This window comes from Portunus trituberculatus, chromosome 47 (genome assembly GCF_017591435.1).
Source record: "Portunus trituberculatus isolate SZX2019 chromosome 47, ASM1759143v1, whole genome shotgun sequence".
NCBI lineage: Eukaryota > Metazoa > Arthropoda > Malacostraca > Decapoda > Portunidae > Portunus > Portunus trituberculatus.
Window position 1 is genome coordinate 33896620 of NC_059301.1, and position 14366 is coordinate 33910985.

Here is a 14366-nt window from a genome sequence, read left to right on the forward strand (position 1 = left end):
TACCTGTTTTCCATCTACTTCGATGTCAGCCACATAGTTCTCAAACACTGTGGGCACATAGACCTCGGGGAACTGGTCCTTGGAGAACACAATGAGGAGGCAGGTTTTACCACAGGCTCCATCCCCAACTATAACTAACTTTTTCCTGATGGCAGCCATGAATTCTGGAAACAGAAAAACAGAATCAGAAACAATGAATAATGTTCCATATATTGATTTTTCTAATTTAAATAGTTATTAGATTTCATAGTCAGTGGCCATCTTACACCTAGACCTACTGGCTATCACATGTGCAACTGGAAATATGCTCCAATGTTATGAAATCAATCCACTGATATCACCTAGAGTCCTAGAGCATGTCATTAGCAGTTTTGTTCCATGATCATCTTCCAAAGGCAGAATGGATTGGTGACCCACCCCATGGTCAGTGTCATGTCACCATCTTCCCTGTGCCAGTGAAGATAATAGGAATCCTCTCTATCCTCACCTATTCTATTCTTATAATGAGGCAAGATTTACCCATTCATATATATATATATATATATATATATATATATATATATATATATATATATATATATATATATATATATATATAATATTGCACAGATACTCTTGAAAACATCTTGAGAAAAGTCAACAAGTCAGTGGTTTGTCCATAAAATAAATATTCAGGTTTTCTTGAGTGCTAAACCTCAACTCTAGCTCTACAAGTGACCTACTACGGGCAAACAATGTTGCTTTTCCTTTTATGGCTTCACTGACAGGGAAGCTAAAGCAATGACTGCAAATTCCTAACCTACCTATACCTTATGTCACAACAGCATGACATATATAAACATTGACAGTATAAAATCTTAAATAATCATGCTAACATCATTTAATATAAGTGCCTCATACATAATGGTATCCTCTCAATCTGAACATATACCTACTACCTTCAATAATAGAGTAACAAACAAATTAAAATGCATTAGGAATAAAGTCCAAATTCTATAGAGCTAAGTGAACATGTGCCTTTATCAATATGACTATTCAGCTAACTAAACCAAAAGTGCATAACCAAAAGCCCCATAAATAAATTGTCATCCTTGTTTACTGTCATAACATGGTAAAACATTCAACCATTCTATTGCCTAAATTTAGCACTTGTATTAGGATACCACTAAACAATTTAGTACATGAAAAAAAAAAAAAAAAAAAAAAAATCTGATTGCTAATAGTAAGAATAATTTTAGAATGTTGCTCCTCAGACAATAAATAGGTGGTAAGCTTTGACAGCTGTGAACTGGGTACATAGTACAGAATGAAATTAATCAATTCTGACATAAAAGCCCTGAACTGCATAATGTATTAATCAGGGTTCCTTGGATGGTGTACAAAAAAAAAAAAAAAAAAAAAAAAACTGCAAAAACTTGTCCTCCCAACACTTATTGCATGAACTCAGTACCTTAGAACTAGCCCTGGTTATAATTGTTCAATTATTCATTGTTAAGGATGGAGTCAGCTGATAACACCACAACTTTAAAGTATTAACCTCAACATCAGCTATCAATGACTCAGCTGTACAAATTATGTGGTTAGTTACACCAAATTATTGATACTAACAGTAGCATACTGCAAGTCAATATCTGAACATTCAGCAAGTTACTTTGGAAAAAAAAGGAAAACTAAAAAAAAAAAATAATAATAATAATTCACTTGTACTCCATCACTGCTGGCTTGACAGCAATCCACTGTCAACCCAAGCATACTATTGGGAAACCACCAGAGGGCAATCTTATACATAAATAACAAATTAACTAATCACGAGATGACCTTAACGACCATCTTAACACTAAATCCAAGTCAATCCCACCTTCACAATGGTATGTACGTGCTAAAGTAATGTGCAGGTCCGTACAGAGAATATTAAATGCGACACAAGGCAGTGTCACTGTCCCGCAAGGTTGGCTGTCCTAGATAGCACTAATCATAGCGGTGGGCGAGGCTAATGTCCACACCAACCGTAGGACACCGCAGTACAGCTTTCAGTATACCACTATCCAGGCTTCTCAAAAACAATCGGGTGCTTTAACTTGCACAAGAGATATTAAAGAGGCATAATAAGCTTAGGTTGCATGAATAACGCACTGTATAACCCAAGAGGTAAGCAACGGTTATGACATATGCTAAAAGAAAATTGACGCTGGGAACCTAAAACAAATAAAATATGCACTGATGTGACAAGTGCCTCTTTTAGACTCCCGAATATATACACAGCATAAAAAAAAAGTAAAGGGCCAAAACAAAATACTTTAAACATTTTTTCCTTATAAATTAAATAACGTTACTAACCTTCAGTATCCACACCATGAACACAACACAGCACTCGTTCCGTTGTAATAACATTAAAATAACAATAATAGAACCCTCTGGAGTAATCAAAAGCAAAATCGCATACCTAAGAATTATCCTTAATACTTACATTACTATTTAATCCCTACAAAATCCTAGGCCTAATCAGGCCCACCCAAACCATAGAGATACTAAAGAAAGTCAAGATCCTTTAATAATATCCACTCAGAAGGATATAGACCGGTGGTGGTGATGGTAACAGTCCTAACCGACCCTTTGAGATCCGCAGTCCACAAGCCTTCACTCCACTTTTCCTACACCAAATAACACCCGCCACGCAATCCTCACCCATCCCTCAGCCTTCCCGCACTTCACTGTTGGGTCAATACACTTCACTAATCCAGTGAATGAGGCACAAAGAGGATAGTACCTGAGTGTGCTGGGGCGGGTCAATATGGCTGCTGGGCCACACCTTGGGGCTGCCTGGGCGTGATGGGGGAGGAATGCATGTGACGTCACTACCCAGAAGGCTCCGCCGCCGTCAGGCTAAGTTACTAGCGATCACCCTTTAAAATATTTGAATTGCTATTTTTATTCATTATTCTGCTACTTATGAGGAAATATTAAATTGTTCACGTTACAAAAATTCTGCTTGTAGCATCTAAATTATTGTTCTCCCATATAAAGAGGTTTAGGCGTGCATGAATCCTCCAACAAATCGAGTTACTAGTGTTCACCCTTTAAAATATTTGATTGACAATTTTCATCAGTTATCCATTTATCTGCCATGCCAGTTATCATCATAGGAAAGGAAGTGTTTTATTTCTAGCTATAAATACGCTGCTTTCTTACATCTTGATGTTTAGATAGTCTGAAAACCCTCATAATAAGTACAATAATAAAAAGCCGAGATGCTAGGGTGCACCCTTTAAAATATTTGATCGCCAGTTCTCCCATTATCCAGCAGTTATGCAGCAGGGAGAGTAGTATTAGTAAGGGATTAAATAATGTTTACAATGTTTTTTTTCTTCATTTCATTATTATCTGGATTTTGAACTAAAAAACGTAAACATGTAGACTATAAAGAACTTCCCTAGAGTCCTACAGGTTATTATATTGTTCGCCCTTTAAAATGTTATGCTGACGCTTTCTTCTATTATTCCTCTACTCTTGGAGTTTCATAAGGATAAAATCTGAAGTAATTATCATTTGTTAGTGTATATTAGAAGTGCTTATCCTTAAAGAGAACACAAAACAAATGGTGACGTGCAAGCTTAAGGATGTGACCTCCGAGGCGATGACAGGTACTGCAAAATTCGTATAAATCAATTCTTATCTCTATATAGAGTAATATTTCACTAAGCCAATATTTGATGCATCGCACAAATGTACAATATATTTTCATCCAGTAATTCACACTCGTTACTTATATCCTTACCAGTCATTATATTTATTCTACTAAATGGCAGCTCTCATACGTAAATATACTTCTATAAAAAAAATTTCTCATGGATATTTCCTATGTAATCTATTCCTGGCTGCTGTAGTTGTAAATATCAGGTCAATGTATTTCTCTGATTTTTTTTTTTTCCTGTTCACGCAATGGTGTGTGTGTGTGTGTGTGTGTGTGTGAGAGAGAGAGAGAGAGAGAGAGAGAGAGAGAGAGAGAAATAGCGTTTCATGACGTCATGCTTTAACACGGGCTGCAGTGTCATCCTAAAGACGATCCTATCCACCCGGGTTAGCAACAGGATATATACTATATTCGTTAATCAGTTATATAAGATTTCAATTTATAAATATTTCAGCTTGAATGTCGTGTGTGAGAGATCATACGTATGTAATACTAATTACATACGTATGATTGCATGCGTCATATTGTACACACTGTTGTCCGGGCAGTACAGAGAGAGAGAGAGAGAGAGAGGAATGACGTAATCGAATTATCGCTATCGAAATGTCGTATTAGTTATAGTAGGGCGTCTACATAATTATAGACATTTGTAATAAACATCATTAAAACGCAAACTTCGTTGACCCGAATAAGGGCAGATTAGAGTTTTGCATTCGACAATAAGTTTCTTCGATAAAGTCTCCATACAGTTGGTGTGGAGGTTTAAAGGCACTCTTTTGTGTACCTACCCTTAAAAAAAAAACATTACTCATTGTTTGTGCCTTTTTAAGACAGAGTGATCGTAACTTGTTTCACTATTTCCGTTGAGACTTATTTTGATTCTTTCCAGCGTGGTGTGCTGTGGTTCAGGTAATCTCTCGCTCCCCCATTCCTCTCCGCCTCACCGGGCCCGCTTCCCCCGCCCGGTAAGCGGTGACTCACCACAAAAAGGTCAGTGGGCGACGCATTCACTTGCTTGGTATTTCCTTTCCAGTATTTCGTTATGAGAAAATAAGGAACTTGTCAAAATAATTTATAATATCTCATATCTGTATTGCAAAACTTAATTTTTCTCTCCACTACATAACACTTAATTGATTAATTGATTCATAACTTTATTGTTGTAGCAGTGTATACGACAAGGGAGGTCGGATCATGCCGGCCACCCCCTAAACATGGGCTTGTTACAATTTTTGTATCATTCGTTCAAATGTATGTTGAAAATAATATTAAGTCAACACGTACAGTACATTGAAGTACGTACCGCAGACACAAATGCAGCCTGGTTAATATGTCATTTGGGTTGTGTAACTACTTTTAGCTATTACGTGGGTCAAAATTAGGATTACAGTGAATCACGGTGCACTTCACCTGTTTGCGGTTTCACCTACATACGACCAATTGGCCATCCAGACCGAAAGTGGTCTACCTATCTCCGGTGTATGCTTTATTTTCTACTTGCTGATCTCCCTCTTCCTTGTCTAGAGTTTGAAGGGAGTAATTTAGAACACTCACCGAAAGGCTTAGGAGGCGCCAGTCAGACGAGCCACTCAAGTGGTTGGGATAATCCCCGCGGTGCACCACCTCCAGCAGGCAACTGACTACACCCCTCCTCGAGTCCTCGGCCACCACTTCCACGGTATCTTAACCACAATTACCACTACCTTCACTACCACTATTCCATTATTTTTCCCTATCCAAATCACATTAACATCCTACGAGCATTTATTACTATTCTTCTTTATTTTTATATTCTCACCTCATTCATTTGCTTAATTAACATTCTTCTGGTAGCTTTAATTTATTATTATTATTATTATTATTATTATTATTATTATTATTATTATTATTATTATTATTATTATTATTATTATTATTATTATTATTATTATTATTATTATCATCAGAGAGAGAGAGAGAGAGAGAGAGAGAGAGAGAGAGAGAGAGAGAGAGAGAGATCTGAACGTAGAAAGTTAAAAAGAGTAACACCATGACATGTAATCTCTCGCATGATTCATACAAACCGGCAACCTCAGGCCTCGCCAGAGGAACAAGGCTTCGCTGTCCATTCACACTACACTGTGCCCTTCTAGAAACTCAGCTGCGTCACTATAGAACATTCGCTGAGACACCATTCGTTATGATACCCTTCCAAATGTTTGCACAACCAAACTCTTGTTGGGATAAAGATATAAACCAATGAATTATGGATAAAATCATACGACGCAGCAGCCAACCACTATCCACCTCCAACCTACTGCCACTCTCATTCACACCTACCTAGATGGGGTGCCAACGACGCATGTGGGGTATTCATCTTCAGGATGGTGACTTATCTGGAGTTTTTTTTTTCTGAATTAAATGAGGACAAGGATCATGGGCAATCATACAGTATCTATTTATAATAAATCATGAAGCATTGCTTTCTTTACAACTATCATTTCGTACATACTATTTGTTTTAAACTGTACCTACTATTTTCCATGTGATCTGAAGGTCAAGATAATTTTTGTTGAACATTTAGAATACAAATAATAGTATCGTTCCATCGTTCTAGAAACACATGGCAAGTATTTTGGGTGTTGCCTCTGCTCGAACGATAGGAAATAGCACATGACGCACCATCACCATTGCAGGATTGTGAGTGCCGCTAACGTGACGACGGAGATCACATACCTCGCACCACTAGTTTCTTTCCGGTCTTACTTTAGGCGGTGGTATTAAGTAACATCAGAAAAAGAAAAAAAAATGAATGAAAATGATCCCCAAAGAACAGACCTACGGATATTAAGAAGGCGAAACATGCTACCAAAATATTTTTGCTTACTCGAAAAATGCATAGATGTTATTATTGCTCCACTGATTCTCGCGGTGTCGAGTTAACGACAATATACTGAGAGAGAGAGAGAGAGAGAGAGAGAGAGAGAGAGAGAGAGAGAGAGAGAGAGAGAGAGCATTCACGTACCCGTTTTCTCAGCCGTCCAGCAACAGAGTGCGTTGAAGTTGGGAATAGGGATGCGGATGTTGATTTCTCGGTTAGCCATTGCGATATGAGGTGCGGACCGGTCACTCCTGCTGGCCTGTTGTCCCCTGCGACTCAACTGCTGGTGTTGTCCGGGACGTGAGTCGGGTGCGAGGGGTTGGCCCGAGGACGGAGTTATCATCAGGAACTCGAAGGGCAACCTGGCGCCACCTGGGTAGGTCGTGTTTCTTGCAGTCAGTTATCCATCACCATGCTGCCATCCGCCGTCTGCCCACCGAGGAGAAAGGAAATAACGTTACAAGGAATATAAATACACGCCCATTACTAAAATCACGGTGCTGCTCACAAATCTGAATAACCTTGACTGATAAATCTGTAACTTGTTGCATATTATGTGTCCTGTTGATATTAAGAGATGATGTTCTGTGATGTAGGTGTTGGGAGTGATGGAGGCAAAGGTAGTGGAAAGTGGAAATACGGTTGCAAAGAATCTGCATTTGCTTGATCGACGCACTTCGTTGACTGGTACAATATAAATGAGTAGATTGCGCAATGAGTGTGGCGGCTAGTGGCATGCAAGTACAGTGCGTGTCTAGTGTGTAATTCACCTCGGTTGCCTGCTGGTCACCAAACTAGTCTTCCCCATTACGGAGCGAGCTCAGAGCTTATAGACCGATCTTCGGGTAGGACTGAGACCACATCTATTACAACACACACCGGGAAAGCGAGGCCACATCCCCTCGAGTTACATCCCGTACCTATTTACTGCTAGGTGAACAGGGGCCACACATTAAGAGGCTTGCCCATTTGCCTCGCCGCTTCCCGGGACTCGAACCCAGCCCTCTCGATTGTGAGTCGAGCGTGCTAAACATTACACTACGCGGTGTAATGTGTGTGTGTGTGTGTGTGTGTGTGTGTGTGTGTGTACAAGTGTTAAATTTGCTGCGAAGAAGCAACTAAAAGCTGCTGTAATCCTCTTTTCCAGTGTTCTTTTAAAGAAGAAGAAGAAGAAAAGAAAGAAAAATAACTCTGATTGTACGGCGGTAAATGAGTCGGAATTTCTTAGACGCTTAATACTGTATGATAGACTTTGGTCCGCACCAAGTATCGCTCTTTTTAGACAGGGTGGAATCAAAGGCTTTTCGCCTTCCCAACTTCTCCCCTCAGGCTGATTGTCTTCATCTTTTCTCTCATCGCCGCAGTGTTGAATCTCTTTCTATCCTCTAAAGCTATTTTCATGCGAACTGGTCTTCTCATCTTGCTAACTGTATGCCTTCCCTCCTCTCGCGTTTTTTTCTATATAAAACTTTCTTCTTTCATTCCTATTCTTTCCGCCTCTCTAATGCAAGAATAAACCAGTTTTCTCAATCATTCATGCATCCCTTTCTCTGGTTAACCCTGGAATTCCCTGCCTGGTTCTATTTTTCCTTCTTCCTATGAACTGAACTCTTTCAAGAGGAAGGTTTCAAGACGCTTATCCTCTATAGTCTAGTGGTTCTTAACCCCTGGATCGCGACCCAAAGTTGGGTCGCCAAGCCATTTTATTGGGTCGCTAAGGGTTTGCAGAAAATAATAATTTTCCCACTACAAATATATTATAATTGTATATTGTAATAATTAAAATTCATGATGCATTGTTTTAGGATTCTAAGCAGACCATGATTAAATAAAAACTCCAAAGCAGTAAATTTATTTGAAATGTAAAGAATCTCCCATTCCCAACAAGACATCTGCTTTTAAACTCAATCGTTGGCGGAGGTGAAGGGTGTATAGGAGGGAGCAGAGTGGAGGACAATTTGTATATCTATGTAGGCTTGGGTCGCGATGGTTGATTTGTGCAAGATTTTGGGTCGCTGCCAAAAAAGGTTAAGAACCACTGCAGTGTATACTATTTGATCACACTGTTTGACACTGCAATGGGAATTGGCATAATATGATTTTTTTTTTTTTCACTTCTATACTCAACTTGTCTCTTATAAGAAAAGAAAATAATAAAGACACTTGTATGGCTAGCAATACATATGTAACATGGAATCCTGAGCGAAAACGTTTGGTGTTACTGCATGAATGGAGGTATGACCTTTCGGTGAGGTGTAGAAAGGGTTGCGCCACTCTGCGCATGAGATTGAGTGAGATAAAGCTCATTACCCTTCAGGATAATTATGGGATGTTTGACCAATAATCCTCATCAGAATGACGAGAAAAGAGAGAAGGATGCGGTGTGGAATTAAAATTAATAAAAAAAAAAAACGATAAATATAATATGCATCCTATCTCTCTGCGGTTGAATATATATATATATATATATATATATATATATATATATATATATATATATATATATATATATATATATATATATATATATATATATATATATATATATATATATATATATATATATATATATATATATATATGTGTGTGTGTGTGTGTGTGTGTGTGTGTGTGTGTGTGTGTGTATAAAGGCGCGTACACATTTGTTGCATTTTCACGTATCGTATCATCGTTGCATAGCAGTGTGGACGGGATAGCGTTGCACTGTTGCGTGTCAAAATATGATACAAACATACGCAACGGGCTTGATCCGCCATTTGTTTAGTATCACATCAATGGAGTGATACACAACTCACCTACCGTCGTGTGGACGTGGAGCGTGGCATTGTCCCGTTGCAGGTTCAGTATTGTTGTTTTTTTGCAGTTTTCAACCCAATCGCAGACAACAAGAACTCAAAATCAATTGGGTGCATCCTTGTAAAGTTTTTATACAGTCCGCTCACATGCTGGAATTTTAAGTCAGCCAACATAGTTGTTCTATTGTACGTACATCTCCCTACTTGCATACAGTAGACTTTAGACAACCACCAACGCCGTGACTTTTTTTTCCTTTTACTGACTTGATGTTCATGAATAAAAATATACGCGGCCGCAGCTAACTGCTCATTTGCACTCATGGCTACGGTAAGGAAGAAACTGAATGACACTGTTGCATCACGGAACGATGATACAGCACGCGGATACGCAACAAGTGGGTACAATACCCTGTTACACCGTATCGTATGACTGGGTGATATACAACGATGAAACGATACGTGGAAATGCAACAAGTGTGTACGCGCTTTTTAAGACGAATATCAACTAGCCACGATCCACCATAAATATCGCATCCTTGCTATCATTAGTGATACTGTGATATTTGAGCATAGGCTACGCGACTTAGCACTACAGGAGAGCTGTGCCCACACTGGTATTGTCCTAAACAACACTTATTCCTAAAGTACTCGAATATTGGAGCTGATACGTGGTACGTATCTATTATGCCAACGCAATATAACCTTCATTGGCTCGGTTCGTCCAAACCGTCACTCATTCTGTCTTTATAGGCTGGTCATGGCATCAGTCTTCCAAATATTATTACCACTCAAAAAAAAAAGTCTTTTATATTGCTAAGTGACGCACTATACTATACAACATAACAATTTCATGGAATCTAGAGATAAATGTTCCTGTTCATTCTTCCCTTGGATTGGTCGATAAATAGATACCTGGGGAAAACCTGGAGAACGTAAATTGAGGAAACTAGGGTGTCCTAGGCAGAGTAAGGGATTTTAGCTACCACAGAGCCAAAGGCAAAGAGACAGAGGTGAACGCTGAGAGCATGCATATGCAGTTACAATGTATACTCCCACAGTCACCTTTACTTAGGTGTGTGTGTGTGTGTGTGTGTTGGTGATGGTGGTGATGGGAGTGAGGAATATAAATTCATTATGACATTAATATACAGAACAAAAGAACAGCAGCGAATACATCGTTGTCAGTCCAGCAGGCATCGCACCGTCACCAGCAAGTCCCCCTCGTGACTTGTACCCTCGATGTCATCGTACAAAAGTGCAGGAGTCACGCATCATCTCCGATCCTAATACGAAGATTCTTTCATTACGTTGCCGCTGACTACAATTCATAATGCTATAGCCATGATTTTATAGTTTCACATGAAGTATAGTAAATCTATTATGGGTGAATAAGTGATGGTGAATTTCTAGCAATTAAGACGAAGTTGAGATTTTATAGAAAAAGAAAAAAATGCACACACACGCACACACACAAAAAAAAAAAAAAAAAACGGAAAATGGGCGAGCCTCTTAACGTGTAGCTCCTGTTCAAAAAGTAAGTACGAGATGTAATTCGAGGGGTTGTGACGTCGCTTTCCCGGTATGTAGGGTGTGGTGTGATTTCAGTCCTACGTGAAGATCGGTGTATGAGCTTTGGGCTTGCTCAGTAACAGGGAAGGCTGGCTGGGTGACTAGCAGGCGATCGTGAATACATAAGAACATAAGAAAAGAGGGAAGCTCCAAGAAGCCGCCAGGCCTATACGAGGCAGTTCCTGTGTGCTTAAGCTACCTAGTTCCATCTATCTTCTCCATCCATGAACTTATCTAACCTTCTTTTAAAGCTCCCTATTGACTCACCCCTGACTATATGAATACACACACACGGTTCGGGCATGTCAAAAGAAGGATGCTGGAAATGGAGCTACCTGGCAGGAGAAAGAGAGGAAGACGAAAAAGGATAGTTATTGGGGGTGCATTGAAAGGAGAAAGGCAGGTGGCGGGTGTGACGAAGAAAGGTGCAGAAAACCGAGTGTATTCTGGAGAAGAATGATAAGCTGTAACTGCAGAAAGAAAAAAATAATCGTCTTAGGAGCAAGGTTACCTGCATGGATTTCTCAAAAGCTGCCAGAAGGTTGCATGGACTCAGAACTGGCCTACATCAAACACTATGTAGTATCACATATACTTGAGAGGCCTGTCATTCTTTATATTTAATTTCTCGTAATTGGCTCGACTTGTTAGTTTGAAAGATATATAACTCTTTTCTTCATTTTTTTCGTGAGATGTTCATAATTGTCTTTTCATTGTAATTCAAGTGACGAGCGACATGAAGTGCAATGAAACGCAGTGACTAAATTAGGTACGTGCTTGTGTTTGACTCGGCGATCCTCATATTTCCTAAAAACAAATCTTGAGATATGTCACTTATACATAAGTCGCACGTTCCCAAACAGCTTGAGTGTTTATCGGACCAGTTTTTAATGTCAGGTTGATTACCTCTTGCTATCAGGATGAGACTACTTCCTGCTGCATGATTACTTTTCTTAACTGTTATAGATACTCGGGCTTACTAATTGAACACCAGAAAGACCTCACAGTGCTTACACGTGATCAGTTGTTAGGATTGTTTTTTTTATGTAAGAGGGAAAGACTGTCCAAGGACAACAAAAGAAAAACATAAAAAAAGGCCACTCAGTCGCAGGGGCCGTATTTATAAGACTTTTGTAAGCGAGCCATAAGTCGGTCCCCTTACGGTGCTGGAAAAGTTAGCTAGCCAAAAGACAAGAATAAAAAAAATAATTAATTAATGTCTTGAAACCTCCCTTTTAAATGAAGTGAAGTCATAAGAAATTGGAAATACAGACACAGTCAGGGAGTTCCAAAGTTTACCAGAAAAAGGTATGAATGATTGAGAATATTCGTTAACTCTTGCATTAGGGAGTTGGACGGAATAGGGATGAGAAGAGAAAAGCCTTGTGCAGCGAGGCCGCAGGAGAAGGGCCATGTAGTTAGCAAGATCAGAAGAGCAGTTAGCATGAAAATAGAGGTAGAAGATAGCAAGAGATACAACAGTTTTTCTCCCCCTTCCAACTGCTTATTCTGTATAATTATAGGGCCTTATCCGTCCCTGTATGGAGTACTCTTCGCATGTTTAGGGGGCTTCCAGTCACACAGTTTTGCTTGATAGGATGGAATCGAAAGCTCTTCGTCTCATCAACTCCCCTCCTCTCACTAACTGTCTTCAGCCTCTTTCTCACCGCCGAAATGTTGCATCCCCTTCTATCTTTTATCGCTATTTTCATGGTAACTGTTCTACTGCTCTTGCTAACTGCATGCCTCCCCTTCTCCTGCGGCCACGCTGCACAAGGCTTTCTTCTTTCTCTCATCCCTATTCTGTCCAACTCTTTAATGCAAGAGTTAACCAGTACTCTCAATCATTCATCTCTTTCACTGGTAAACTCTGGAACTCCCTCCCTGCATCTGTATTTCCGAATTCCTACAACTTGTCTTCTTTTACGAGGGAGGTATATCGAGGCATTTGCTCCCCTAATTTTGGCTTACGGTTTTGGCACTTTTTACAGTTTTTAGAGAGCCAGCACTCAAGTGGGCCTTTTTTTAAACTTTCTTTTTTTTTTTTTTGCCCTTGGCTGGCCGGCCACTCTTCCCTACGTAAAAAAAAAAAAAAAAATTTCGGCGGTGAAAAAGAAGCTGAAGACAGTCAGTCAGAGGAAGGAGGTTGATGAGACAAAAAGTTTTTGATTCTGCTTTTTCTAATAGAACTGTGTGAGTGGAACCCCATACATGGGCGGATGAAGCCCTTGTACAGAGTTAGCAGTTGGGAGGGAGAGAAAAACTGGCGGTGACGCCTCAGAACGCCTAACTTCATTGAAACTGTTTTAGCAAGGGATGAGATGCGATGTGTTGAAGCTACAATAGTAACTGCATTGCCTTCTGGAGCAGATGTCTCAAGTAAGTATTGAGAATTATGTTTTTTTTTTTTTTTACGGTAAGGCCTATAGCGCCTGTAGGCACACTTGAAGAGTGTATTGGAAGCGCTGTTCAGCTTCCGCCCATTAGTGGCGCAGGCAATTTTATTTATAATATTGTGGTTGATTATTTCGTGTCTCCTTAAGATCATGAAAAACAGATTTACCTCTTGCTATCAAAATGAGATTTCTTTCTATTTTCGGATTTTTTTCGTATTTCCTGCAGAGAAGAAAAAACAGGATGAACCAAAAAATAACTATCTACATCTTTTTTTTAATCACGTATAATTTAAAAAGCAATAAGTTCCATTAAGGTGTGTCATCGTGAAGCACCAAGCAGTGCTTGTGGAATATTGTAGAGACGGAAGCCAACTCGTATATTCGTACGTTGTCTGGGATACGTACTCTATAAATGACTTTATACGTCTTAACACTGGCAAGGCCTCGTGACATGCAGAATACCTGCGGGACACAAAGACTCCCAGGAAGAAGCATTGAATCATATTGACATCAGTGCGTCATTTGGCAGTTCACAATGGCAACACACTCCCTGACAACCCTTTCAACTTTCTTTTTAGATACCACCGAAGTGTAGCAAGCCTCGGAAATTTAACAACTTTTAATGATCACCATTTATAACACACACACACACACACACACACACACACACACACACGTTGTCCGGCTGGTGTGTTTTCCATTAGGTTTCAACAAACCACAATAGTTACCACAGGCAATGTTTTCACAGTAGTTAATTAAGACGTATAATCTTCGCTACTTTTCCTTTAACTATAATTACCATTCAAACAAGCTAAGTTTCATACTGGCACCATACACGCGGGTATATCCACGAATTCTGCACTATACATTCTATTCACCAAAGGAGACTCTAGGCATGCAGACAACTTCGCAATTAATCACTCAATAGTCAACTGATCGTCCTTCTCTTCTCAGCCATCACTCGTGTCTCTACTTTCGCCTTCACCCCGGTAGAAAAGCTGCGGTTAACCCAGTGATCGATCCTTCCGCGTCCTTGCGAGCCACACTCAGGGATT

The 14366-nt window shown here is 39.6% G+C and overlaps 1 protein-coding gene across 5 annotated transcripts in view; it reads right to left on the bottom strand.

Moving 5' to 3' along the window:
* Positions 1 to 14366, bottom strand: part of LOC123498118 (ras-like GTP-binding protein RHO) — a 54473-nt gene that overhangs the window by 14401 nt on the left and 25706 nt on the right. For 2 of the 5 annotated variants that reach the window (XM_045245277.1, XM_045245276.1), the window contains exons 2-3: positions 6696 to 6980; positions 4 to 164 (exon numbers count right to left, since the gene is read on the bottom strand). In XM_045245277.1, coding sequence (XP_045101212.1) covers positions 4 to 164; positions 6696 to 6894 — 360 coding nt within the window. In that variant the 5' untranslated portion in view covers positions 6895 to 6980. The other 3 variants (XM_045245280.1, XM_045245279.1, XM_045245278.1) reach the window with 3 other exon arrangements.